Source organism: Chiloscyllium punctatum, chromosome 37 (assembly GCF_047496795.1).
Source record: "Chiloscyllium punctatum isolate Juve2018m chromosome 37, sChiPun1.3, whole genome shotgun sequence".
Classification (NCBI taxonomy): Eukaryota; Metazoa; Chordata; class Chondrichthyes; order Orectolobiformes; family Hemiscylliidae; genus Chiloscyllium; species Chiloscyllium punctatum.
This window is the reverse complement of record NC_092775.1, coordinates 2,129,667-2,155,291: the sequence shown is the minus strand read 5'-3', so window position 1 is coordinate 2,155,291 and position 25,625 is coordinate 2,129,667. Positions and strand designations below refer to the sequence as shown.

The 25,625-nt window shown below is 42.9% G+C and overlaps 1 protein-coding gene across 6 annotated transcripts in view; it reads left to right on the top strand.

The window, feature by feature from the left end:
- The window catches only part of chd6 (chromodomain helicase DNA binding protein 6), a 255,925-nt gene that overhangs the window by 140,122 nt on the left and 90,178 nt on the right, over window positions 1–25,625 (top strand). For all 6 annotated transcript variants that reach the window (XM_072556108.1, XM_072556107.1, XM_072556109.1 and 3 more), the window contains 7 exons: window positions 6,372–6,489; window positions 11,749–11,835; window positions 13,907–14,041; window positions 16,804–16,925; window positions 19,576–19,819; window positions 22,499–22,675; window positions 23,903–24,046. In XM_072556108.1, coding sequence (XP_072412209.1) covers window positions 6,372–6,489; window positions 11,749–11,835; window positions 13,907–14,041; window positions 16,804–16,925; window positions 19,576–19,819; window positions 22,499–22,675; window positions 23,903–24,046 — 1,027 coding nt within the window. The remainder of the gene's footprint in view (window positions 1–6,371; window positions 6,490–11,748; window positions 11,836–13,906; window positions 14,042–16,803; window positions 16,926–19,575; window positions 19,820–22,498; window positions 22,676–23,902; window positions 24,047–25,625) is intronic.

Genomic DNA, 25,625 nt, shown 5'->3' with positions numbered 1-25,625 from the left:
CTTCAGTCCCTTGGTTATCTTTGATTTTAGGTATATAATTTCTCATATTTAGAGAAGGCAGATACAAAGCATTTACCTAATATTGAACTAACCCAGCTTCATTGCACAATACATCTACAAAAGATTGGTTCCGAGTTGTCTTCACAAATGGAACTGTTTATTTGTTGATGGGATGTGGGTATCATTTGTGAGGCCAGCATTTATTGCTCATCTCTATTTGCCACCTTGAAACATTGCATTTTATGCCTTGTAGGAACACTCGCTATTTGTTCAGAGGGTGTTTCAGGATTTTTGACCCAGTGATAATGAAAGAACAATGATATGGTTCTAAGTCAGGATGGTGTGTGAATTGGAGGGGTGTGGTATCCTGATGTATCCCCTTGTCCCTCTATAAGGTAAGGATCATTGGTTTGGAAGGTGAAGTCAAAGGGGTGTTGTGAATTATTGCAGTGCACCTTATAAATGGTGCATGTTGATCCCATTGTGAGTCAGGGATGAATGGTGAAGTGATGCATAGGATGGCTCATCACATCACAAATTAAAACCTGTTTCCTGCAATGATATTAGTGAATGTGCTCTACATCCTCAATGGCCTTGTCAAACTTGGACCACATTGCTTTTGGACAGATGTCAATCTGTCCTCAATGCAGTCTAAGTGATTATTTTCTGATTTAATGTTGTTTAATTTTATTCTTTATTCCCTGTAAAGCTTTCTTACATTCTTGATTTTCTTCTCAGTTTTCTGAACTGGTTCACGTACATTTGAAGGGTGCACGTACATACACAGGCGTATGCATGTGCACATATGTAGTCGTCTCATGAGTGATGACCTTGTATTCCAGAAAATGTCTGTATATCTTTTTGAAAACCCATACGCACCATTCCCAATACACCAGTGAAGTCCGCTGCATTTCCTTAATGAATGCATGGTGTATTTGTGCATCCCACCATACAACTTCACATCAGTCAAATGTGATTTTCATTTTATAGCAGGTAGATAAGGTTCAAAGTTTGTGAGAAGATTTGTAGCTTGGGTGCTCGTTGTTGTGGTTCTGTTCGCTGAGCTGGGAATTTGTGTTGCAGACGTTTCGTCCCCTGTCTAGGTGACATCCTCAGTGCTTGGGAGCCTCCTGTGAAGCGCTTCTGTGATCTTTCCTCCAGCATTTGTAGTGGTTTGAATCTGCTGCTTCCGGTTGTCAGTTCCAGCTGTCCACTGCAGTGGCCGGTATATTGGGTCCAGGTCGATGTGTTTGTTGGTAGAATCTGTGGATGAGTGCCATGCCTCTAGGAATTCCCTGGCTGTTCTCTGTTTGGCTTGTCCTATAATAGTAGTGTTATCCCAGTCGAATTTATGTTGCTTGTCATCTGCGTGTGTGGCTACTAAGGATAGCTGGTCATGTCGTTTCGTGGCTAGTTGGTGTTCATGGATGCGGATCGTTAGCTGTCTTCCTGTTTGTCCTATGTAGTGTTTTGTGCAGTCCTTGCATGGGATTTTGTACACTACATTGGTTTTGCTCATGCTGGGTTTCGGGTCCTTCGTTCTGGTGAGTTGTTGTCTGAGAGTGGCTGTTGGTTTGTGTGCTGTTATGAGTCCTAGTGGTCGCAGTAGTCTGGCTGTCAGTTCAGAAATGCTCCTGATGTATGGTAGTGTGGCTAGTCCTTTGGGTTGCGGCATGTCCTTGTTCCGTTGTCTTTCCCTTAGGCATCTGTTGACGAAATTGCGGAGGTATTCGTTTTTGATGAATACATTGTTCTTCATGGTACAGAGAATTCGCCACAAAGGTATACAGGAAAGCCACACACACAGACCAAGTCCTAAACTACGAAAGCAACCACCCCAACACACACAAACGAAGTTGCATCAAGACACTATTCAAAAGGGCCACAACACACTGCAGTTCACCAGAACTGCAAAAAGAGGAAGAAGAACACCTTTACAATGTATTCGCCAAAAACGGATACCCGTGCAATTTCATCAACAGATTCCTAAGGGAAAGACAACAGAACAAGGACATGCCGCAACCCAAAGGACTAGCCACATTACCATACATCGACCTGGACCCAATACACCGGCCACTGCAATGGACAGCTGGAACTGATAACCAGAAGCGGCAGATTCAAACCACTATAAATGCCGGAGGAAGGATCAAAGAAGAGCTTCACAGGAGGCTCCCAAGCACTAAGGATGTCACCTAGACAGGGGACGAAATGTCTGCAACACAAATTCCCAGCTCGGCGAACGGTAGATAAGGTAGTTTAAAAAAAACCTTTGGCATGCTTGCCTTCGTTCAAAAGATGTGTGTGAGGCAAGTTTTTCTCACAAAGGGAGGCGAGTGCCTGGAATGTGTTGCCATAAGAGGTGGTGGGAGCAGGTACAATAGCAGCATTGAAGAAGCACCTGGACGAATACATGAATAGGAAAGGAATGGAGGGATGCGGATCCTGTAAGTGAAGACCGTTTTAGCACGGAAGGGCAGAATGTGGCGGCACAGACCTAGAGGGCCAAATGGCCTATTCCTGTGCTGTATTGTTCTTGTTGTTTTTTCTTGTTCTTCACTCTGACTGTCTTCATTAAACCCATGTTCTTAATGAAATTCCTGTCTTCATTTTGGTCTCTGGATGATTATCCATTACAAATACTAGGTAGACTGGCTTACTAGCTGATTCATTTCACAGGGTCTTTTCAAATGATGTCTTTTGCTTTGTAATATCACCAAGGCCTAGTGATTTGCATAGGTTTTTCCACTCCGACAACTCAGGACTACTGAAGGACAGAAACGCATTTCATTGATTCACCAAGATCTCCATAGCTTGCTAACGGATTTTTTAAAAATCACTTTGTGTTCTTGATTAATAGCTTCAAGGTATAAATGCTGAAATGAGATTTTTCCCTGGAAGGCAGTTACATTTGTACAATTTTTGGGAGTGAGTTAGTTGATCGCATTGCACCATTGGTAAGTGCTTATGCTGTAGAAACAGAGTCAATATCCATGTTGTGACATGCTGTTACAACTCCCTCAGAATGGTTTGGGCAAACCTTTACTGTTCTGTATGAGAACACGAGGGAGTTGTATTCACTGTTAGCCTTGACCTAGTGATAGAGCTAAAGGGAGGATATTATTAAGTTGCAGAGTTCAGAAAAGATTTACTAGGATGTTGCTGGGAATGGAGGGTTTGAGTTATAAAAATATGCTGAGATTTTTTTCACTGGAGTATAGGAAGTTGAGAGGTGACCTTATAGAGGTTTATAATATCAAGAGGGGCATAGATAAAGTGAATAGCCAAGATTTGCAGGTGCCGGTGTTGGATTACTTGGGTGGACAATGTTAAAAATCACACAACACCAAGTTATAGTCCAACAGGTTTATTTGGAAGCACGAGCTTTTGGAGTGACACTCCTTCATCAGGTGGTTTCGTTTCCCTGAGGTGAGGGAATTCAAAACTAGGGGGCATGTTTTTAATGTGAGGGGACAAATATTTAAAAAGGACAAGAGGCGCAATATTTTTTTTCAACACAAGAGAGCAGTTAGTGTGTGGAATGAACTGCCAGACAGAGTGATGGATCCAGGTACAGCTACAACATCAAAAAGACACTTTGATATGTGAATGGCTAGGATGGATTTGGAGGGATATGGGCCAAATGCAGGCAAGTGGGACTAGTTTAGTTTGGGATCTTGGTCAGCATGGACTAGTTGGATCCAAGGGTTTATTTCCCTGTGAAAGACCCTGTGAAATGAATCAGCTGGTAAGCCAGTCAACCTAGTATTTGTAATGGATAATCATCCAGAGATCAAAATTTAGAAAGGGATCTCATTAAGGACATGGATTAAATGAAGACAGGCAGGAGGGAGGAAGTGTTGGGTATTGTAAAAGGCATTATGGTGAACAAGGCCCCAGGCCTGATAGGATCTATCCCAGGTTACTGAGGGATGGGAGAGAGGAAATAGCTGGGGTTTTAACAGATATCTTTGCAGCATCCTTGAACACAGGAGAGGTCCCGGAGGACTGGAGGATTGCTAATGTTGTCCACTTGTTTAAGAAGGGTAGCAGGGATAATCCAGATGATTATAGACCGGTGAGCCTGATGTCAGTCGTAGGGATATAATCAACTAGGAGAAAGTGAGGACTGCAGATGCTGGAGATCAGAGTTGAAGAGTGTGGTGCTGGAAAAGTACAGCTGGTCAGGCAGCATCAGAGGAGCAGGCTAATCGATGTTTTGTACATAAGCCCTTCAGCAGGAATTCCTGATGAAAGGTTTATGCCTAAAAGGTCAATTCTCCTGCTTTTCCAGTGTCACATTCTTTGTCAGTGGGAGGGAAGCTGATGGAGAAGATACTGAGGCATAGGATCTATTCCCATTTGGAAGAAAATGGGCTTATCAGTAATGCGCAACATGGTATTGTGCAAGGAAGTTCATGTCTTACCAACTTAATAGAATTCTTTGAGGGAGTGACAAAGTTGATTGATGAGGGAAGGCTGTAGATGTTATATATACATGGACTTCAGTAAGGTGTTTGATAAGGTTCCCCATGGTAGGCTGATGGAGAAAGTGAAGTTGCGTGGGGTCCACGGTGTACTATCTGGATCAATAGAGAACTGGCTGGGCAACAGGAGACAAGAGTAGTAGTGGAAGGGAGTTTCTCAAAATGGAGAGCTGTGACCAGTGGTGTTCCACAGAGATCCGTGCTGGAACCACTGCTGTTTGTGATATACATAAATGATCTGGAGGAATGTATAGGTGGTCTGCTTAGCAAGTTTACAGATGACACTAAGAATGGTGGAGAAGCAGACAGTGAAGGGGATTGTCAGAGAATACAGATATAGATATAGAATATTGATAGATTGGCGAGTTGGGCACAGAAATGGCAGATGGATTTCAGTCCACGCAAATGCGAGGTGATGTATTTTGGAAGATCCAATTCAAGATTAAATGGAAAAGCCCTGGGGAAAATTGATGTGTAGAGAGTCTGGGTGTTCAGGTCCATTGCACCCTGAAGGTGGCAATGCAGGTCAGTAGAGTGGTCAAGAAGGCATACGGCATGCTTTCCTTCATCAGACAGGGTATTGAGTACAAGAGTTGGCAGGTCATGTTACAGTTGTATGAGACTTTGGTTCGGCCGCATTTGGAATACTGTGTACAGTTCTGGTTGCAACATTACCAAAAGGATGTGGATACTTTGGAGACAGTGCAGAGAAGGTTCACCAGGATGTTGCTTGGTCTGAAGGGCACTAGCTATGGTTAAGTAGTTTAAGCTTATTTTCATTAGAAAGTTGAGGGGGACCTGGTTGAGTCTGCAAAGTCATGAGAGGTATAGGCAGGGTGGATAGCGAGAATCTTTTTCCCAGAGTGGGCAACTCAATTATTTGGGGTCATGAGTTCAAGGTGAGAGGGCATAAGTTTAAGGGCGATTTGCGTGGAAGTTCTTTATTAGATTAAATTCCCTACAGTATGGAAACAGGCCCTTTGGCCCAACAAGTCACACCGACCCTCCTAAGAGTGACCCACCCAGAACCATTCCCCTACCCTGTATTTACCCCTAACTAACGCACCTAACGTCCACATGCCTGAACACTATGAGCCTTTTACCATGGCCAATTCACCTGACCTGCACATCTTTGGATTGTCGGAGGAAACTGGAGCATCCGGAGGAAATCTACACAGACTCAGGGAGAATGTGCAGACTCCACACAGACAGTCACACAAGGCTGGAATCAAACCTGGGTCCCTGGCGCTGTGAGGCAGCAGAGCTAACCACTGACTCACTGTGCCACCCTTATGCAGAGGGTGGTAGGTGGCTGGAATGTGTTGCCAGCGGAGTAGTAGAGACTGGCACGATAATGTCATTTAAGATGTGTCTAGACAGATACATGAATGGGCAGGGAGCAGAGAGATACAGATCCTTAGAAAATAAATGACAGGGTTAGATAGAGGATATTGATCAGCGCAGGCCTGGAGGGCCGAAAGGCCTACTCCTGTGCTGTATTGTTCTTTGTTCCATGCTGTTTGGCTGAGTCAAAAGGTCATGGGTCCAAGCCCTCACTTTCTCCAGTACTCCAATGCAGTACTGACGACGTTAGAGATGCAGCCTTCTTGATGTGATATTAAACAGTGTTCCCATTTGCAGCTTTGAGGAGACCAGTAAAAGCAGGAGAGTTTTACCGGTACTTATCCCTAAATCAGCATTATTAAAACAATTATCTGCCAAGCTTTGCTGTTTGTGGGATGTTGGCAATGTAGGTTCCTACTTACCCTAATGTCTACTCTTCATTGGCTTTAGAAAACATTAGAATATCCTCAGAGTTTGACTATATGAAGATAAGTTGCTTCATTGGTCAGCATACAGTAATTACGATCTTCCTTTACATTACAGCTCTTACCTGCACTGCAAATGGGCCACGGTGGAGGAGCTGGAGAAAGACAAAAGGATTCACCAGAAAATCAAACGTTTCAGGACCAAACGGGCCCAGATGAAAAATCTTTTTGTTGAGGTAAAGGGGTGGCAGAAGATTAGTTGTTTTTTTTTTAACAAGGCTATATGCTCAGAGTGCATTCAGATTATAGAATTACATCAATTTCCTTCATTCTGGAATGGATCTTTATTTGTTAGTAAAGGCTGTTAGCTGTATTTTTCAAGCAGAGGACCATCATTCATCTGCTCCCATAGCCATGTTTGATTGGTGATTTGAATATACTTCACATTCATAGATAAAGAGGATAATTCAGCTGATGGATAATGACATTGATCATATACCTTCGCAGAAGTCTTTGCGATCACAAGGCTGCTGACACTGCGGTCAAATTGCTGAAGGGAATGGCTTTTGCCATGGGTTTTTCATGAGACCATAAGACATAGGAGCAGAATTAGGCCATTCAGCCCATCGTGCCTGTTCTGCCTTTCCATCATGACTGATATGTTTCTCCACCCCTTTCTCCTGCTTTCTCCCTGTGACCCTTGATCCCCTTACTAATTGAAAATTTCCCGAAACACAAAACTGCAAGAATCAACAGATGCTGCAATCTGAAACAAAAACCAATATGGCTGAAAAACTCAGCAGGTTTGGCAGCATCTGTGGAGAGAAAACAGAGTTAATGTTTTGGCTCTGGTGACCCTTCTTCAGAACAGATGAAATAGAATTAGGTTTGTTGTCACGTGGACTCAAGTTATAAAAGAACAGGAGTACAGTGAAAAATGTACAATGTCAGCAGCAAACAGTGACATCTTAGGTACAGAGTATGTAGGTATAAATATTAGCTACAAAAATAGAGAAAATAAAAAAAAGGTTACTCTACTTTAAGCTATACTTAGTATAAGTTAGGAAACTAAGAAATAAAGCTAAAAAGAAAGACCTATTAGGGCTACCAAGTGGCCTGACCGGGTTCCCAGCTGTATTTCTGTCTGCCCCCCCCATTTGGGGCCTGCTGTCTCTCTCGCTCTCTCTCGCTCTGCCTCCCCCCCCCACCACCCGGGGCCTGCTGTCTCTCCCTCCTCCACCCCACGTGGGGCCTGCTGTGGGAGAAAAAAAGAGAAAAGAACTGGATGAGCTCTGGCTGGAATGTCCTTTGCCGCCGCCATTTTGGAAATCCTTGCCAGCTTGGAAGAGATTGGTATTTAAGCAGTGCCCACTATCCTTGTAATGTATAACGTGAATGGTTGTAGTTCCAACACTGAGCCCTGCAGAATTTCACTAGTCACCAGCTGCCATCCTGTAAAATACCCCTTTATACCTATTCTCTGCCTTTTGCCAGTCTGCCAATCCCCTATCCATGCCAGTACCTTACCTCTTAACACTATAGGCTTTTAGCAGCATCCTGTAACACACCTTATTAAAGGCCTTCTGGAAATTCAAATAGATCACATCCACTGACACTACTTTGTCTAAATTGCCTGTTACCACCTCAAATAATTCTAACAGATTTGTCAGGCATAACTTCCCCTTGACGAAGCCGTGGTGACTCAGCCCTATGTTACTGTGCACTTCCAAGTACTCCACAATCTTATCTTTAATAATGGACTCTGATAACATACCAACAACCAAGGCCAGGCTAACTGTTGTACAGTTTCCTGTCTTCTGCCTCCCTCCCTTTTAAACAAGGGTATTACATGAGCCTCTTTCCAGGCCTCTCGTATCTTCCCTGAATCCAGTCATTTGTGAAAAATCAGCACCAATGCCTCCACATACCTCCTTCAGAACTCTGGGGTATAGTCTACCCATTCTGGGTGACTTATCTGCCTTCAAACCTTTCAACTTGTTCAGCACCTTGTCCTCAGTGAAGGCCACTACACTCATCTCTGTCCCCTGACTCTCTTGAAGTTCTGGTTTGTTGCTGGTATAAAGGACCTATTCAGCTTTTCACTCTTTTTGCCCTGTGGCAATTTGTTGGTGGCCCAGGTAGTAATCCAGAGATTACCTTTTTGGTTCTGCTTTTTAATTTAGTCCCTAACTGCTCATGTTCCCTCAGCAGAACCTCTTTCTAGGTATATCATTGGCATCTACATGGACCATGACAAATGGATCTTTCCTGTTCCACTCTCAGTTTCTCTGCATCTCAGATGAGATATTCTGATCCTGGGTACCAGGCAGGCCACACAGACTTCGGAACTCTAGAACCTGGCTTCAGAACGATCTTTTCCCTTGACTGTACTATCCTGATTACAACTACATTTACCTTTTCTCCCCTCTCTTTACTGACTCCTAGTACCATGGTGCCATGGTCAGTTTGCTCATCCTCCCTCAGCCCCCACACTCATCCACACAGGGAGCAAGAACCTGAAACCTATTAAATAAGCTCAAGGGGTGAGGCTTCCTCAGCACTATCTCCAGCTCCCTCTACCTGCTTTGTCACGCTCTCCTGTCCCTGATGACTGACCAAATTTGAGGTAGTTCAGGGTAGTGACTGCCTCCTGAAACGCAGCATCCAGGTAACACTTGCCGTCCCTGATGTGTTTGTGTTTGAAGCTCAGACTCTGAGCTCACCAACTCTGAGCTGGAGCTCCTCTTACTACAGAGGTGGTCACTCTGAACCACAATGGAGTCCACAAGCTGTCAGATCGTGTGTTTGCATCGCCTTGCCCAACATCTCTGTTTTAATGACCTAGTTCTTAATTTGATTTTTAAAAAATTCCTGCTGCTGTTGTGGGTTGTAGCCTGCACATAGTTACCCTATTTACTTTAATCTGAAGTAAGCTATAATAGCCAAATTAGCAACTATAACCAAACTATGAACTTACAGTTTACCTGTGATGTCACTCTCTTGTGCTGGGTCCCTTATCCTGGATTTCAATTTATTCTGTTTTTAAAAAAAAACATACCAACTGTGAGCCAAGAAAAGCAGAAAGCACCTCGTTCCTCTTTGCACTGTCTTCCCACGCTGCCTCCAAATTTCCCAGTGATTTACCCACTCTGGCTGTATCTCATTCTGGATGGGATTTCTTCTTCCTGACTGTGTGGGGCTTATTGATTTTGAATATTGCTCCAACATTTCCTGTGGCCCTCTTCCCTCATTGTCTGGGTTTTCATACTTATTGGCTTCTGTTTGTATCAAGGCAGTTCAGACCAATTTACTATGTTTCTTCCCAAACACACTCATGGTCAGAAGTGCATCCCAGAGGTTAGTGATCTGAGAACTCCTTGATGTTTGTTTGAAATCTTTGAGTTGGAAGGTGTGTTAATTAACTAAAGAAGCCAGGACCTTCTCTTCACCTATCTCAATGTTTAAATAATAGACCTGTGAACCTTGGAATCACCTTGAGGTGTAATAGTTGATGCACATTATGGGGCAACTGGGAACTTGAAGGGTCATTGTCAGATTAGGAGCATCAAACATTTTTCACTAGATTTAATTTTTTTTCTTCGTTTATGGGGCCAGTAATACTTGGATCATGTTAAAAATTACACAACACCGAGTAATAGTCCAACAGGTTTATTTGGAAGCACTAGCTTTCGGAGCGCGGCTCCTCCTTCAGGTGGCTGTGGAGTAGAACCATAAGACATTGGATTTATAGCATAAGATTACAGTGTCATGCAGAAGGCATTGGAGGCCAAGTCTCTGGATACTTTCAAGAAAGAGATGGATAGAGCTCTTAAAGATAGTGGAATCAAGTGTTATGGGGATAAGGCAGGAACAGGATACTGATTGTGGATGATCTGCCATGATCATAATGAATGGTGGTGCTGGCTCAAAGGGCCGAATGGCCTACCCCTGCACCTATTGCCTATTGTCTATCTTCACTTTTAATTGTGAAGACTTTTAAAAAATTATTTGACAGTCTTTAATTGTGGTCAATCAAATTTTAAAAATTTGCTTTGAAAATATCCTCGTTCTTCACTCATCAGTGCATGTTGGAAGTGACTTTTTTTTAAAGATTACATACTTACTGCACCAATTAATTGGAACAGAAGCAAAAGCACAAAATAATCTCCCACAGAATATTACATGTGTGGTAATAGATGATGCTGAGATTCCTGGCTGGTTCTGCAGTCCCGCCTGCATTCTGGAATATTCTGCTCAAATTCACTGACGACAAACATTATCCACCTTCAAATTTCTCCCTTAAATTTTCCCTCTCCACCTCCTACATCTTTGATTGTTCTCTCTATCCTTTTTATTGTCCCTTCTGATAACTACATGGTGTGCATGCAGACTGGTGGAGCGCTACAAAGAAATTATTTCAAACTATCAGCTTAATCACAATTCATAAACGTGAGGCAATTTCATAGCGTCAAGAGTCTCCCTCATCTTTAAACAGAAAAATTGTCTCAATGGATTTAATCATTCATTCATTTCAGAGGAGAGCAGGTTTTGTTGTCAGTCATCAGCATAGTGTGGTCTGCCTCGGTTACCCCTCCCTCACTCCAGGGGCTGGGCAGTTACACTATGCCCTTCCAAGAAGGGGTGGTTGTTGTGGGGTTTTCCCCTGTTTCAAAAGCAGAGCAGGCTCAGTGCCTTCAGGAGTGAGAAATGGCGAACTGGAAAGAAATGAAGATTGAAGATACTATTGGGAGCTGCTTTCCTGCGATAACCTTCTGTTTATATTTGTTCAAAATTGTTGCTCGCCTTCACAGCTCATTCAACTATTCAAAAGCAACAGTTGAAGCAATGTGAACCTACTTCAGGTGAATTTGTAAGTGAGGACAAATTAATGCCAACTCCTGAAATGTTGAATCTTTATTCTATAAAGTAAATTAATAAACAACTACAACTACACGACCTGAATTTTTAACAAATTGTGTATTACAGGGCTACACCGATTATCCAAACAACATGGGCGGGGATATTTTGTTTGGATAATCAAATGTTTAAATCATCAAATATTCAGATAACCAAATGTTCGGATAAACCAGTTTACCCAAACATTGGGACCTTGGGATCTTGTTCAGATAATCCGACATTTGGATAATCAAAGTTGCCCTGTATTTTGATTTGAGAGTGTGGTGCTGGAAAATCACAGCTGGTCAGGCGCTGCCTGGTCTGCTGTGCTTTTCAAACACCACACACTGTACTCTAATCTGCAGTCCTCACTTTCACTTGTATTTTGGTTGCTTATCCTGAACCTAAACTGAATACATTGAACAGTGCACAGCAATATTTCTGCTCAATTAGCATTTGGTTAAAAAGGTAAGAAGTTGGAAAGTGACTAATCAGTTTCTCTGGATAGTGTAGTGGAGATGATGACCCATTAACAGTGACTGGACTAAATTCATATTCCAACAAAATCTTCTCTACATATCAATTGTGTTTTCTCCTAGCCGGATGAGGAACCATTTAATCCAGACTATGTTGAAGTAGACAGGATCCTGGATGTGGCACATACAATAGATGCTGAAACTTCAGAGGTTAGTAATGGCATTATCTTGGTTCCCTTTCCTGCTGCTTCAGACGTAATCTAATTGAGTATTCAAAATGGTAGATAGAGGGGAAATTATTTCCTCTGGTGGAGGAAACAAGAGACAACAAAGGACTTGTATCATGATATTGTTTGATATCGCTCCTGTGAAGTGACTTGAGATGCTATGTAAATGCAAGTTGTGTTAGCTGTAGAGTCTTTGAGAAAATGAAAAGCAAGAAAAACAGGACAGCCCACATTCTGGTTCAGTTCTACTACTCATGAAGGGAAATGGCACACCTCTTTGACAGCTGTTAAAAGCAGTATCTTAATTACTACAAAACATGCAGTAAATTCAAAGCTTCATTTTGCACCACACCTGTCATCACTTTTGTTTTGAATGAGGATATATACATTCAGAGAATTTAGAATATTTTTAATACTGTATCTTACATTGAAGTTTACAATAGAGACATTCTATGAAATATATTCTATTTGCCTTGAGAAAGTAATTGCTGTTTCCAAGTTCACAAAATGTACCAGTGAATCAACAACCATCCATTTATAATGAAATTACTACCCACTGTCTGAAATCAACTACAGTGATGGAAAATTCTTTCCTCACATGAAGTGACTTACTCTTGGTTCCTGCTCTGACTCAACCTCATAGACCCATCACGGAACGGAGTCCATTTAGCCATTATGCTCATGCTATCATTTTAAAGAGGTTTCCAGTTCCATTCTCCTGCTCTTTCCCCATCATGTATTTCTCCAGTTTCCTCTTGAATGTTATGTTGGGGCTGTTTCCACCACTGTTTTTGACCACGCATTCCAGATCACAACAATTCACTGTGTTTAAAACCAAAATTGTTTTCTACATGTCAAATCTGATTCTGTTACTGGTCCTTGTGCAGCTGGAACAGATTTATCTTCATTCACTGTCAAATACTTTTCTTCAAATTTTGAATACCTACATCAAATTATCAATAATTTTTACTTGTATAGCACCTTTGACATAAACAAACCCAAAACATTTCAGAGGAGTATGACGACTCCCCCAGAGGAGACGTGAACTTAGAGTTTTGTTGTTTAGAAACAAAATCGGGCAGTGATTTTAAGGACTGAAATTAATAGATTGTTATTGTGTAAGGAAATTTTCATTTAAAAACTGAAAGAACTGCAGATGCTGTAAATCGGAAGCAAAATAGAAGTTGCTGGAAAGGCTATTTTATTTACTTTGGGGGTATAGACATCACTGACTGGCCAGTATTTATTACCCATTCCTAGTTATCCTTGAGAAGGTGGTGATGAGCTAGCTTCTTAAACCACTGCAGGCTACTTGCTGTACATTGACCCACAATGCCCTTGGGGAAGGAATGCCAGGATTTTAACTCAACAACTGTGAAGTAACAGCAGTATACTTCCAAGTCGGGACGGTGAGTGGCTTGGAAGGGAACTTGCAGGGATGATGTTCCCATGTATCTGCTGCCCTTGACCTTCTAGATGGAGTGGTCCTGTGTTTGGGAGGTGCTGTCGAAGGATCTTTGGTGAATTTCTGCACTGCATCCTGTAGGTGGTACACACTGCTGCTACTGAGCATTGGTGGTGGAGGAAGTGGATGTTGTACCAGTCCAGCGGGATGCTTTGTCCTGGATGGTGTCAAGCTGCTTGAATGTTGTTGGAGTTGCCCCCATCCAGGCAAGTGATGAGTATTCCATCACACTCCTGACTTGTGCCTTGTAGGTGTGGACAGGCTTTGAAGTGTCAGGAGGTGAGTTACTCACTGCGTATTCCTAACTTCCAACCTGGTTTTGTAGCCATTGTGTTAATGTGACAAGTCAAATTGAATTTCTGGACAATGGTAACCCCAAGAATGTTCATTGTGGGGGATTCAGTGATGGTAAAATCATTGAGTGTCAGTTGACAGATCAGATCGTCTCTTATTAGAGATGGTCATTGCCTAGTATTTGTCATTGAAGGATTTGCCAAGCAGCTGGGTGAATGAACCTGAGGTACACATCAGTGATCCAGTACAATGGAGAATAGACCAGTGTTTAACATTTGATATTTTGTCTTCCAAGCCTGTGACTCATTACCTGGTGAAATGGTGTTCTCTACCCTACGAAGAAAGCACTTGGGAGCTAGTGGAAGACATTGACCCAGTCAAGATTCAGGAATATGAGGATTTGCAAATCATTCCCGAAGTCTCAAACTTGGTAATCATATTTGGCTTTATTATTTATACATGTGAATAATGTTTATTAACCAACCTAATCGCAGATGAGTTGTACTGAGCGGTGTGTGATATGGCCAACTTCTTTTGTAAAAAAATTAATTTCATTGAATCAGTGAAATGGAGAATCAATTTGTACTGGTTGCTTCTGGAAGTTGTCTTAAAAGGAATTTTTCATCATGAAACAGCATCTTATTAATATGCCAACAATCATATCTTTCAATGGCAAGTGGTAACTTGTTATTATGTGTTCCGTGATTATGTTTAAAAGATAATTTAGTGAACTGGGGAACAAAACATTCAAGCAATAAATGCACTCTGATCTGTGATGTTTCTTGATTTATAAATACTAATATTTATTAAAATGAGTATTGATAATCAGAGAGGAGCCTTTGATCTGTGGTTTCCAACACTCTTCACCTTTCAAGGCTGGCTTCCTTGCCCATGCCAGGCTCTGCTGTGGACTAATTCTTTGATATTGACTACTTGGATTAATTTATAACGGCATTAAGTAACGTGATTGCCAGGAGGGTCAAAGGTGAGCTATATACTGGGAGGACCAAGTTTCTGATGAAAAAAAATTTAGGAACACTGGCATGCAGGCCCAAGTGACTGATGCGGTGGCCCTGAGAGAGCAGGTGGGTTGGTGTGTTTGAGAATGGGGATGAAGATGCTGGTGAACCTGAGAATTTGGGAGCTGGGGAGGGTGCTGCAAGTGTAAGTTATAAATATGCAGGACAATCAGCATCCCAATGGCAAACAACCCAGAGCATGGGAATAATATTTTGCTTCTGTCTTTACGAGAGAAACGAACGTTGTAGTGAATGAAACCTTTGAAGAGCAGGTGTGCATGCTGGAATGGATAGAGATCGAGGAAGCTGATGTGCTGAAAATTTTGTCAAACATTAAAATTGACAAGTCGCCAGGGCCAGACCAGCTTTGTCCTCGGCTGCTTTAGGAAACGAGAAATGCAATTGCTTCGCCACTTGCGAAGATCTCTGTATCCTCGCTCTTCACTGGAGTCATACCTGAGGACTGGAGAGAGGCAAATGTAATTCCTCTCTTCAAGAAAGGAAATAGGGAAATCCCCGGCAATTACAGACCAGTCAGTCTCACGTCTGTCGTCTGCAAGGTGTTAGAAAGGATTCTGAGGGATAGGATTTATGACCATCTGGAAGAGCATGGCTTGATTAAATGCAGTCAACATAGCTTTCTGAGGGGCAAGTCATGCCTCACAAACCTTATCGTGTTCTTTGAGGATGTGACTCGAAAAGTTGATGAGGGTGGAGTTGTGGATGTGGTGTATATGGACTTCAGCAAGGCATTTGATAAGGTTCCCCATGGTAGGCTCATTCAGAAGGTCAGGAGGAATGGGATACGGGGGAACTTAGCTGTCTGGATACAGAATTGGCTGGCCAACAGAAGACAACGAGTGGTAGTAGAAGGAAAATATTCAGCCTGGAAGTCTGTGGTGAGTGGTGTTCCACAGGGCTCTGTCCTCGGGCCTCTACTGTTTGTAATTTTTATTAATGACTTGGATGAAGGGATTGAAGGATGGGTCAGCAAGTTTGCAGACAACACAAAGGTTGGAGGTGTCGTTGACAGTATAGAGGGCTGCTGTAGGCTGCAGCGGGACCTTGACAGGATGCAGAGATGGGCTGAGAGGTGGCAGATGGAGTTCAACCTGGATAAATGTGAAGTGATGCATTTTGGAAGGTCGAATTTGAAAGATGAGTACAGGATTAGGGATAGGATTCTTGGCAGTGTGGAGGAACAGAGGGATCTTGGGGTGCAGGTACATAGATCCCTTAAAATGGCCACCCAAGTGGACAGGGTTGTTAAGAAAGCATATGGTGTTTTGGCTTTCATTAACAGGGGGATTGAGTTTAAAAGTCGTGAGATCTTGTTGCAGCTCTATAAAACTTTGGTTAGACCGCACCTGGAATACTGCGTCCAGTTCTGGTCGCCCTATTATAGGAAAGATGTGGATGCTTTGGAGAGGGTTCAGAGGAGGTTTACCAGGATGCTGCCTGGACTGGAGGGCTTATATTATGAAGAGAGGTTGACTGAGCTCAGTTTTTCATTGGAGAAAAGGAGGAGGAGAGGGGACCTAATTGAGGTATACAAGGTAGAGTCGATAGCCAGAGACTATTTCCCAGGGCAGAAATAGCTAACACGAGGGGTCGTAGTTTTAAGCTGTTTGGAGGAAAGTATAGAGGGGATGTCAGAGGCAAGCTCTTGACACAGAGAGTTGTGAGAGCATGGAATGCGTTACCAGCAGCAGTTGTGGAAGCAAGGTCATTGGGGGCATTTAAGAGACTACTGGACATGCATATGGTCACAGAAATTTGAGGGTGCATACATGAGGATCAATGGTCAGCACAACGTCGTGGGTTGAAGGGCCTGTTCTGTGCTGTACTGTTCTATGTTCTCTGTTCAAATATTCAAATATGAATGATCCCTTAAAATCAGGGATGCTGGTTACCCTGCCTAGATGGACCGTGGTCTTTCTGTGACCAACCAGTTTCCTATTTTGCTGTTGGCTTGTGGAATGAGAATTCTGCTTTCTCACATACAGCTGCTAACATGCATAGTGTTACTTTCATTTCGGAGAACAATGGAACTGTTTATCACAGTGCTTTCCTCAATTCTTGACAGGATGCTTGTTCTGTGCACAGAAAGGTGATCCATGACACTTGTTTCGTATTATACTCCTCACACATGTACTTCCTTTACTCGAAACAGGAACGTCCTCCTGCTGAAACTTGGAAAAAACTGGAGCTGTCACGACCATACAAGGCAGACAATAAACTCAGGGAGTACCAGCTGGAAGGAATGAACTGGCTGCTCTTCAACTGGTACAACAGGTGAGTGTTGCACTGTTCCATTCATTCTAGAGGTTAAGGTTTGTACTTGAGAGCGAGCCCACAAATATCTATTTTAATCTAAACTCCTCACCCATTCATATTTTATTTTCAGGTTAGAGGGCTTCAAGTGTTTGGAAAGATGGAAAAGAATTTTCAGATTCGAGCATATGCTGATTGGGGCCAGTTTAGGTCACAAAGCACAGGGAGAAGCCTAATGCGAATGGGGTGCAGGCAGTGGAGGTTTGAATCAGTTGAAGTTTGTGGAGGGCAAAGTTTAGGACCCGAGTCAACTGAGTGTTAGAGAAGTTTAGAGGTAATAAAGTTCCAGCTGAACTGGGATGGGGCAGAGATTAACAATGTTGTAAAGTCAGTTCTCTTTGAGATTATGCAGAAACATTTGTACCATATAAGTTAATGGTCATTTCCAACAAGACTGAATCTTATTGTTCTCTTGGCATTCAAGTTGATATTCATTGCTGAATTTCCTACCAACGAAATGCTAGAGGGTTACCATCGAATTCAAATTTAACTGGACCAACCATGTGCTATGGCACCGTGAGTTTTTGAGAGACTGTGCATTCTGTAGTATGTAAGTTACTATTCACTTCCTAAGGATTGTCCATAAGGCTAAAATCAGGAGTGTGATGGAATACTCTCCACTTGCCTGAATGACGATATTCAAGATTCTCAAGGCACAGGCTCGATGGACTGAGGGCCTTTTTTTCTGTGCTGTAGACTGTATGACCATCCAGGAGAAAACAACAGCTTGATTGGCACCCCTTCTACTATCTTTCCCATTCACTGCCTCCACCACCACACTCAGGAGCAGCAGTGTGTACTGTCTACCAGATGCACTGCAGCAACTCAACAAAGCTCCTGCAACAGCACATACCAGACTCATGATCTCTGTTGCTTACAAAGGCAATATAAACTGCAGATGCTGGCAATCAAATAAGAAAATAAGCTGGGAGAGCTCAGCAGGACAGATAACACCTGTTGAGAGAAAGAGTTAACCTTTTCAGATTGATGACCTTTCATCGGAACTCTTATTTGGATTAGTAATTGAAGTTAACGCCAGTTCTCTCCACAGATGTGCTGCGTTTTTCCAGCTTTTATTATTTTTACATGTACCATCTAAAACTTAATCAACTTTGATAGCATGAAGAGGAATTTTTTAAAATGTTGTCAAAAAATGCAATATTTTATGAGCTACAGTGCTGTTATTCAAATACCAATCGTAATAAGAAAACATCGGAGATGGGTATATTTATTTCTGTAGATGTAAGAAAATATACAATAAGTTTTAAAAAAGAAACTAACTAATTGTCTTTCATCACAATGTGATTTCTGCTGTTGGATTTCTCTGGGGGTGTCGTTTAATTATCTGGAAGGCTGAAAAATAAGTTTGATCAAGCTTGAGAACAGAGCGAATCCATAATGAGCTGTAGGTTTCCATCCCCTGCCTGAGAACAATAAGGGCAGCAGATATATGGGAATATCACGAGCTAGAAGATCCCCTCCACGTGACTCACCATCCTGACTTGGAAATCTATATAATGTGGGAGGAAGGAATGTGGCTGTGAAGCCGCGGTCAGATCAGTCATGATCTTAAGGGTGGAGTAGGCTAGAAGGGTGCAATAGCCTACTCCAAATTCATATGTTTGTATTTATTCTATCATTCCTTCAATGTCACTGGGTCAAAGTCCTGGCAATCCCTCCCTAATGGCATTGTGGTTCAACCTACAGCAATGAACTGTAGCAGTTCAAGGTGGTCGCTCACCACTACCGTTGCAACAGCACTTGGAAATGGCCAAAAATGCTGGCGCTGTCATATTCTATGAACAACTAAAGGCGATAGTTGCCAATAATTGGTAACAAATTGCGCAAAGATTTCCATCATGTCTGCGGGAGAAACTGAGCTCAGTTTGCAGACCAATGAGTTTTTTGCAAGACTGAAAGCAACATCTAGTCTGCTGCTGCTATCCGTGTCAGCAGTTTGTCAGTAAGCAATTATGAGCAATGCAGAGTCGGAAAAAGTCATTGTTGCGCTCATGTGTCAGTTTGCAATAGTGTCCCCTCTCTCAGAGGTTTCTTGTGGGGAAGTGTGTATGGGGTTGGGGGTCAAATAATCCACCCCCATCCACCACCACCATCCTCCACCTTGCTGAGCTCATTCTCACTTGGAGCAACTTCTTCTTTAAACTCGTCTCCATTTCTTCACATCAAAGGTGTGGCCGTGGCTAGCTGCAGTCTTCCAGTTATGCCCGTCTCTTTATGTAGTATATGGAGCATTCATTATTCCACTACTGCTTAGGGCCCTCCCTACAACTTCCCTCTGCTACGTTGAAGATATCATCTGCACTGCATTCCCTTCTTGTCCAGAATTGGAAGAATTCATCAACGTCGCTTCCAGTTTCCAGCTCTTACCTTCACTGGTCTGTTTCGGACTCCTCCCTTCCATTCCTTGTTTCAGAAATAGTTTCAGAGGAATTGGAAAAAGATTGTATTGAGTTTCAAGCTAATTCTTGTTCCTCTGATCTGCTCACTGCCCTCCTTCCCTTACTCACTCACATATGCTCTCCAACTAGTTTTTAACATTTGTTTTCTTTTCCTTCTTATAACAGGTTTTTCAAACTTTTATATTTTTCAGGAAAAATTGCATTCTGGCGGATGAAATGGGTCTGGGGAAGACGATCCAATCAATTACATTTCTGTATGAAATATACCTGTTGGGAATCCGGGGGCCTTTCCTCATTATTGCACCTCTCTCCACGATAGCCAACTGGGAGCGAGAGTTTCGAACGTGGACAGAGGTGAACGTAATTGTGTATCACGGCAGTCAGATCAGTCGACAGATGATTCACCAGTACGAAATGCACTACAAGGATGCTGAGGTGAAGTCTTCAGACCTGTAGCTGAGTATCTGTATGTGTTTAGTTAAATATTTTCTAATTCGAGGCTCCTGATGCCATTGTAATCAAAAGGAGATGAAGTAAATGTTGAAACTCTGAAATTGAAACCAAGAGACTGAAAATCTCAGAGGTTTTGGTTTGAGACAAATTATCAGAAATTGAGTTGCAACCTGAAATATCAGCTGATCTCCAGATACTGATTTGCCTGTTTATTTCTAGAACTTTCTTCTTGTATGTCTGTGAAACATAGTTTAGCCTTGAATCTGTAAAACTTCTTATTGCCAAATATTCCTTTATAGCTGTCTCATCTATGTATGAGAGATGGCCCAGAATGAGAAATGTTAAAGTATTAGAAAGAAATTATCTGAAAACCAAACACAGATTGATTGAAAGTTTGTGAGAAGATTTGTAGCTCGGGTGCTCGTTGTTGTGGTTCTGTTCGCCGAGCTGGGAATTTGTGTTGCAGACGTTTCGTCCCCTGTCTAGGTGACATCCTCAGTGCTTGGGAGCCTGTCAGTTCCAGCTGTCCGCTGCAGTGGCCGGTATATTGGGTCCAGGTCGATGTGCTTGTTGTTTGAATCTGTGGATGAGTGCCATGTCTCTAGGAATTCCCTGGCTGTTCTGTGTTTGGCTTGTCCTATAATAGTAGTGTTGTCCCAGTCGAACTCATGTTGCTTGCATGAGTTCATGAGCCACTATGCTGAGTACAGTTCTGGGGCACTGTACTGTACAGTCTCTATCAAATTTTTGGATGGTTGCTGATCACTGGCCACGTTTTAAAACTATTCATAGCAGCAGGTTTGGGTGGTACTATCAGTTGCTGGCTTCTCTTAGAGTATGTAGTGAATGAAGTGAGTTGAGGAAAAGTTAACATAGAACAGTATAGCACAGGAACAGGCCCTTTGGCCCAGTACGTCTGGGCTGATCATGATGCCATCAGTCTGCACATGGTCCAGATCCCTCTATTCCCTGTCTGTTCATGTGTCTGCACAAATAGAACATAGAACAGTACAGTACAGCACAGAACAGGCCCTTCAGCCCACGATGTTGTGCTGACCACTGATTCTCATGTATGCACCCTCAAATTTCTGTGACCATATGCATGTCCAGTAGTCTCTTAAATGTCCCCAATGACCTCGCTTCCACAACTGCTGCTGGCAACGCATTCCATGCTCTCACAACTCTCTGTGTAAAGAACCCACCTCTGACATCCCCTCTATACTTTCCTCCAACCAGCTTAAAACTATGACCCCTCGTGTTAACCATTTCTGTCCTGGGAAATAGTCTCTGGCTATCGACTCTATCTATGCCTCTCATTATCTTGTATACCTCAATTAGGACCCCTCTCCTCCTCCTTTTCTCCAATGAAAAAAGTCCGAGCTCAATCAACCTCTCTTCATAATATAAGCCCTCCAGTCCAGGCAGCATCCTGGTTAACCTCCTCTGAATCCTCTCCATAGCATCCTCATCTTTCCTATAATAGGGCGACCAGAACTGGACGCAGTATTCCAAGTGCAGTCTAACCAAAGTTTTATAGAGCTGCAACAAGATCCCACGACTCTTAAACTCAACCCCTTACATTTTTACTATTGCATCTGCTTTCCCCTTTAGTGTGTTCCAGGCACCTCCCACTCTGTGTATTTAAAAAAAAATGCTTCACACATCTCCTTTCAGCATGGTCCCCTTCAGTTATAGAGTCATAGAGATGTACAGCATGGAAACATGCCCTTTGGTCCAACCCGTCCATGCCGACCAGATACCCCAACCCACTCTAGTCCCACCTGCCAGCACCTGGCCCATACCCCTCCAAACCCTTCCTATTCATGGTACCCATCCAAATGCCTTTTAAATGTTGTAATTGTACCAGCCTCCACCACATCCTCTGGCAGCTCATTCCATACACGTACCACCCTCTGTGTGAAAAAGTTGCCCCTTAGGTCTCTTTTATATTTTTCCCCTCTCACTCTAAACCTATGCCCTCTAGTTCTGGACTCCCCGACGCCAGGGAAAAGACTTTGCCTATTTACCCTCCCTAGGCAGCAACCCTCCCTAGGACCTTACCATTAAGTATACAAGTCCTGCTAAGATTTGCTTTCCCAAAATGCAGTGCCTTGCATTTATCTGAATTAAACTCCATCTGCCACTTCTCAGCCCATTGGCCCATCTGGTCAAGATTCTGTTGTAATCAGAGGTAACTCTCTTCGCTGTCCACTACGCCTCCAATTTTGGTGTCATCTGCAAACTTACTAACTGTACCTCTTATGCTCGCATCTAAATCATTTATGTAAATGACAAAAGTAGAGGGCCCAGGACCGATCCTTGTGGCACTCCACTGGTCACAGGCCTCCACCACCACCATCTGTCTTCTACCTTTGAGCCAGTTCTGTATCCAAATGGCTAGTTCTCCCTGTATTCCATGAGATCTAACCTTGCTAATCAGTCTCCCATGGGGAACCTTGTTGAATGCTTTACTAGATCACATCTACCGCTGTGCCCTCATCAGTCCTCTTTGTTATGTCCCTGGTATTTTATATTTCCATCCTGAAGAAAAGATTCCAACTATTTACCCTATCCATGCTTCTCATGATTGTTTTTACTTCTATTCTTCAAAGTCTCTGAAACTCCAGTGAAAACCTCATGTCTTCTATTTTAATTTTATAGGGAGCTCCAGTTCAGGGACTCTTCAAGTTCAATGTAATTATCACTACATTTGAAATGATTCTGGCTGACTGTCCTGAATTGCGAAAAATCCAGTGGAGTTGTGTGATTATCGATGAAGCCCACAGACTGAAGAACAGGAACTGTAAACTGCTTGAGGGTCTCAAACTCATGGCACTGGTAAGGATACGGATAATCTTATGTGCTCCAAGGATAATTGATGGAGCTGTAGGACATGGAACTTCGTGGAGTATGCCATTGGGCACTTTGGGCTTGCTCTGCCAATGTACAAGATCGTGGCTGAATATTTTCTGTTCTAGGTATCTTTCTGGACCCCAGAGCCCTTGATTCCTTTGTCTATCAAAATTCCTCTAATTCAGTCTCAACTAATTTGTGTAATCATACTCCACTGATTTTGGGGGAAGAGAATTCCACATATGAATGATCGAGAGAAAAAACTTCTCATCTTAAACTGTGCCCGAGTACCGCTGTCCCCTGCAACGTTCCTGTTTATACAGTCCAGTTGAATGGTTTCCTCTATGTTAATGCTGAGGGCAATTTGCTCATCTACCTCTTTAGTTTGTATATATTCAACACAGCAGTTTGCAATTATATAGCACACTTGACATTGTAAAATGTCCCACAGTATTCCAGAGGTATCTAATCAGGCAAAATCTGGCACCAAACTCTTTAGGGCAATGTTAGGACAGATCATCAAAAGCTTTTTAAGGAACTTTTTAAAGTTGAGGAAAAAGGTAAAGAGGTAGAGATTTAGGGAGAAACTTCTGGAACTAGGGGTTTTAGGCAGCTGAGGGATGACTGCCAACGATGAGGTAATTAAAATTGAGGATGTTTCTGATTTACAGGAGTGTAGATATCTCTGGTTGTTGGGCAAGAAAACATTACTGAGAATGAACACGGCCAAGGAGGTGTTGCCATCCTGTGAGCTAATGTAAGCTGGTGAGAATGGGATGAAGGGAGAATGGAGTAAAAGTACAGGTGTCAGAGTTTATCGAAAATGTGAAACGAAGCTTGCCTGGAAGATACTGGTGTAGTTGAGTCTGAAGATAACAAAGAGGAAGAGAAAAGAGAAGCTCTCTTTGTCTTGTATCTTGGAAATGGTTGCAGTTGGATAATTTAAGCTGGCTTCAGTGATGTAGTAAGATCCTCTGTGATTTTTTTTCCAGTGCAGACTGAAACTGACAGCTGCTGAAGTTTATAATGTTTAAGCTTTGGCTCTAGAAATGTTTTGAAAAGAGAAATCATTCAAAGAATTTGAAAGGAAGCAGAGGCTTATTGTGGACTGTTGTATCTTGGGAAAGTTCCTTGACTAAGTGTGTACTGATGTGTTTTGTATCCCTCACAATCTCCCATCTTCCTTGTCCCTATTCTTCCTCCCAATTTTAGGACCACAAAGTACTTTTGACTGGAACCCCTTTGCAAAACACAGTGGAAGAACTCTTCAGTTTGTTGAATTTTCTTGAACCAGGTCACTTTCCTTCTGAGGCTACCTTCCTGGAGGAGTTTGGAAACCTGAAGACTGATGAGCAGGTATGAGAGATCTGGTTTTGGTGATTGTTGACCATTATATTCCTCTGAGAGCACGTGCACGCACGCACACAGTCTTGTTCAACCCCATGAACCTGATTTGCTGTTCCCATAGATCATGACTCATCTGTATTTTAATCTCATCTACCTGCCTTATTTATGTAACCATCAATTTAGAAGTTAAGGAAACATCTATCAATGTCAGAGTGACATTTTTAATCGACATGTGCCATCTTCTCAACGATCTATCTTGGCCTCCTCCAGTGGTCCCCAGCATCTCTCATATAGTCTTCAGCCAATTCAATTCACTCGACATGATATCAAGAAATGGTTGGAGATACTGGAAAGTCTAGGGGCCCTAACAACATTTCAGCAATAGTACTGAAAACTTGTGATCCAGAATGTGCCACTCTCTCTCTTGCCAAGCTGTTCCAGTACAGTTACAATACTGGCATCTACCCAACAAAGTTGAAAATTGCCCAAGTATGCTCTTTACATAAGGAACAGCACAAATGCAACCCAGCCAATTACTGTCTCATCAGTCTACTCTCGATTGTCAGTTAAGTGATGGAAGGTGTCATCCACAGTGCTGTCAAGCAGTACCTGCTCAGTAATAACCTGCTCAGTGACACCCAGTTTGGATTCTGCCTGGTCTCTCAGCTCCAGACCTCATATAGCCTTGGTTCAAACATGGACGAAAGAGCTAAATTCCAGAGGTGAGAGTGACAGCCCTTGGCAACAAGGAGCCCTGGCAAAATTAGAATCTGGGGGCAAACTCTCCATTGGTTAGAGTCTTACCTGCTGCATTGGTAGGTGCTGGTGGTTGTTGGAGATCAGTCATCTCATCTGGGCTGACAAATAGCAAATAACATTTGTGCTCCACAAATGCCAGGCTATGACCATCACCAATAAGAGACAATCTAATCACTGCCCCTTGACATTCAGTGGTGTTACAGTCACTGAATCCCCTGCTATCAGCATGCTGGGGGGGTGGGGGGGGGGTTACCATTGACCAGAAACTCAAGTGGACTCACCACATAAACACTGGCTACAAGAGCATGCTAGGAATACTGCAATAAGTAACTCACTTCCTGATTCCCCAGGAATAGATGGGTGCCGCTCCAACAGCATTCAAGAAGGTTGACACCATCCAGGACAAAGCAACCCGCTTGATTGACAATGCATCCACTCCCTCCTCCACCGACACTCAACACTTTTCAAACCCACAACCACTTCCACCCAGAAGGACAAGGGCAGCAGATATATTGAGACACGACACCCCCTTCCCCACACATCCGACTCCCAACCCCTGTAAATTCCCCTCCAAACTACTCTCCATCCTGACTTGGAAATAAATCACTGTTCCCTCACTGTCACTGGGTCAAAATCCTGGAATTCCCTCCCCTCAGGGCACGGTGGGTCTGTCTGCCTACAGCATGGTTGCAATGGTTTAGGAAGGCAGCTCACCCCCACCTTCTCCAGCACATGTTGGCATAGCCAGTGACACCCACATCCACAAATGAACAAAAAAATGTTTTGGGCTGAGAATCCCAGATTTCTACCAATGTGTGCCTGTGTGATA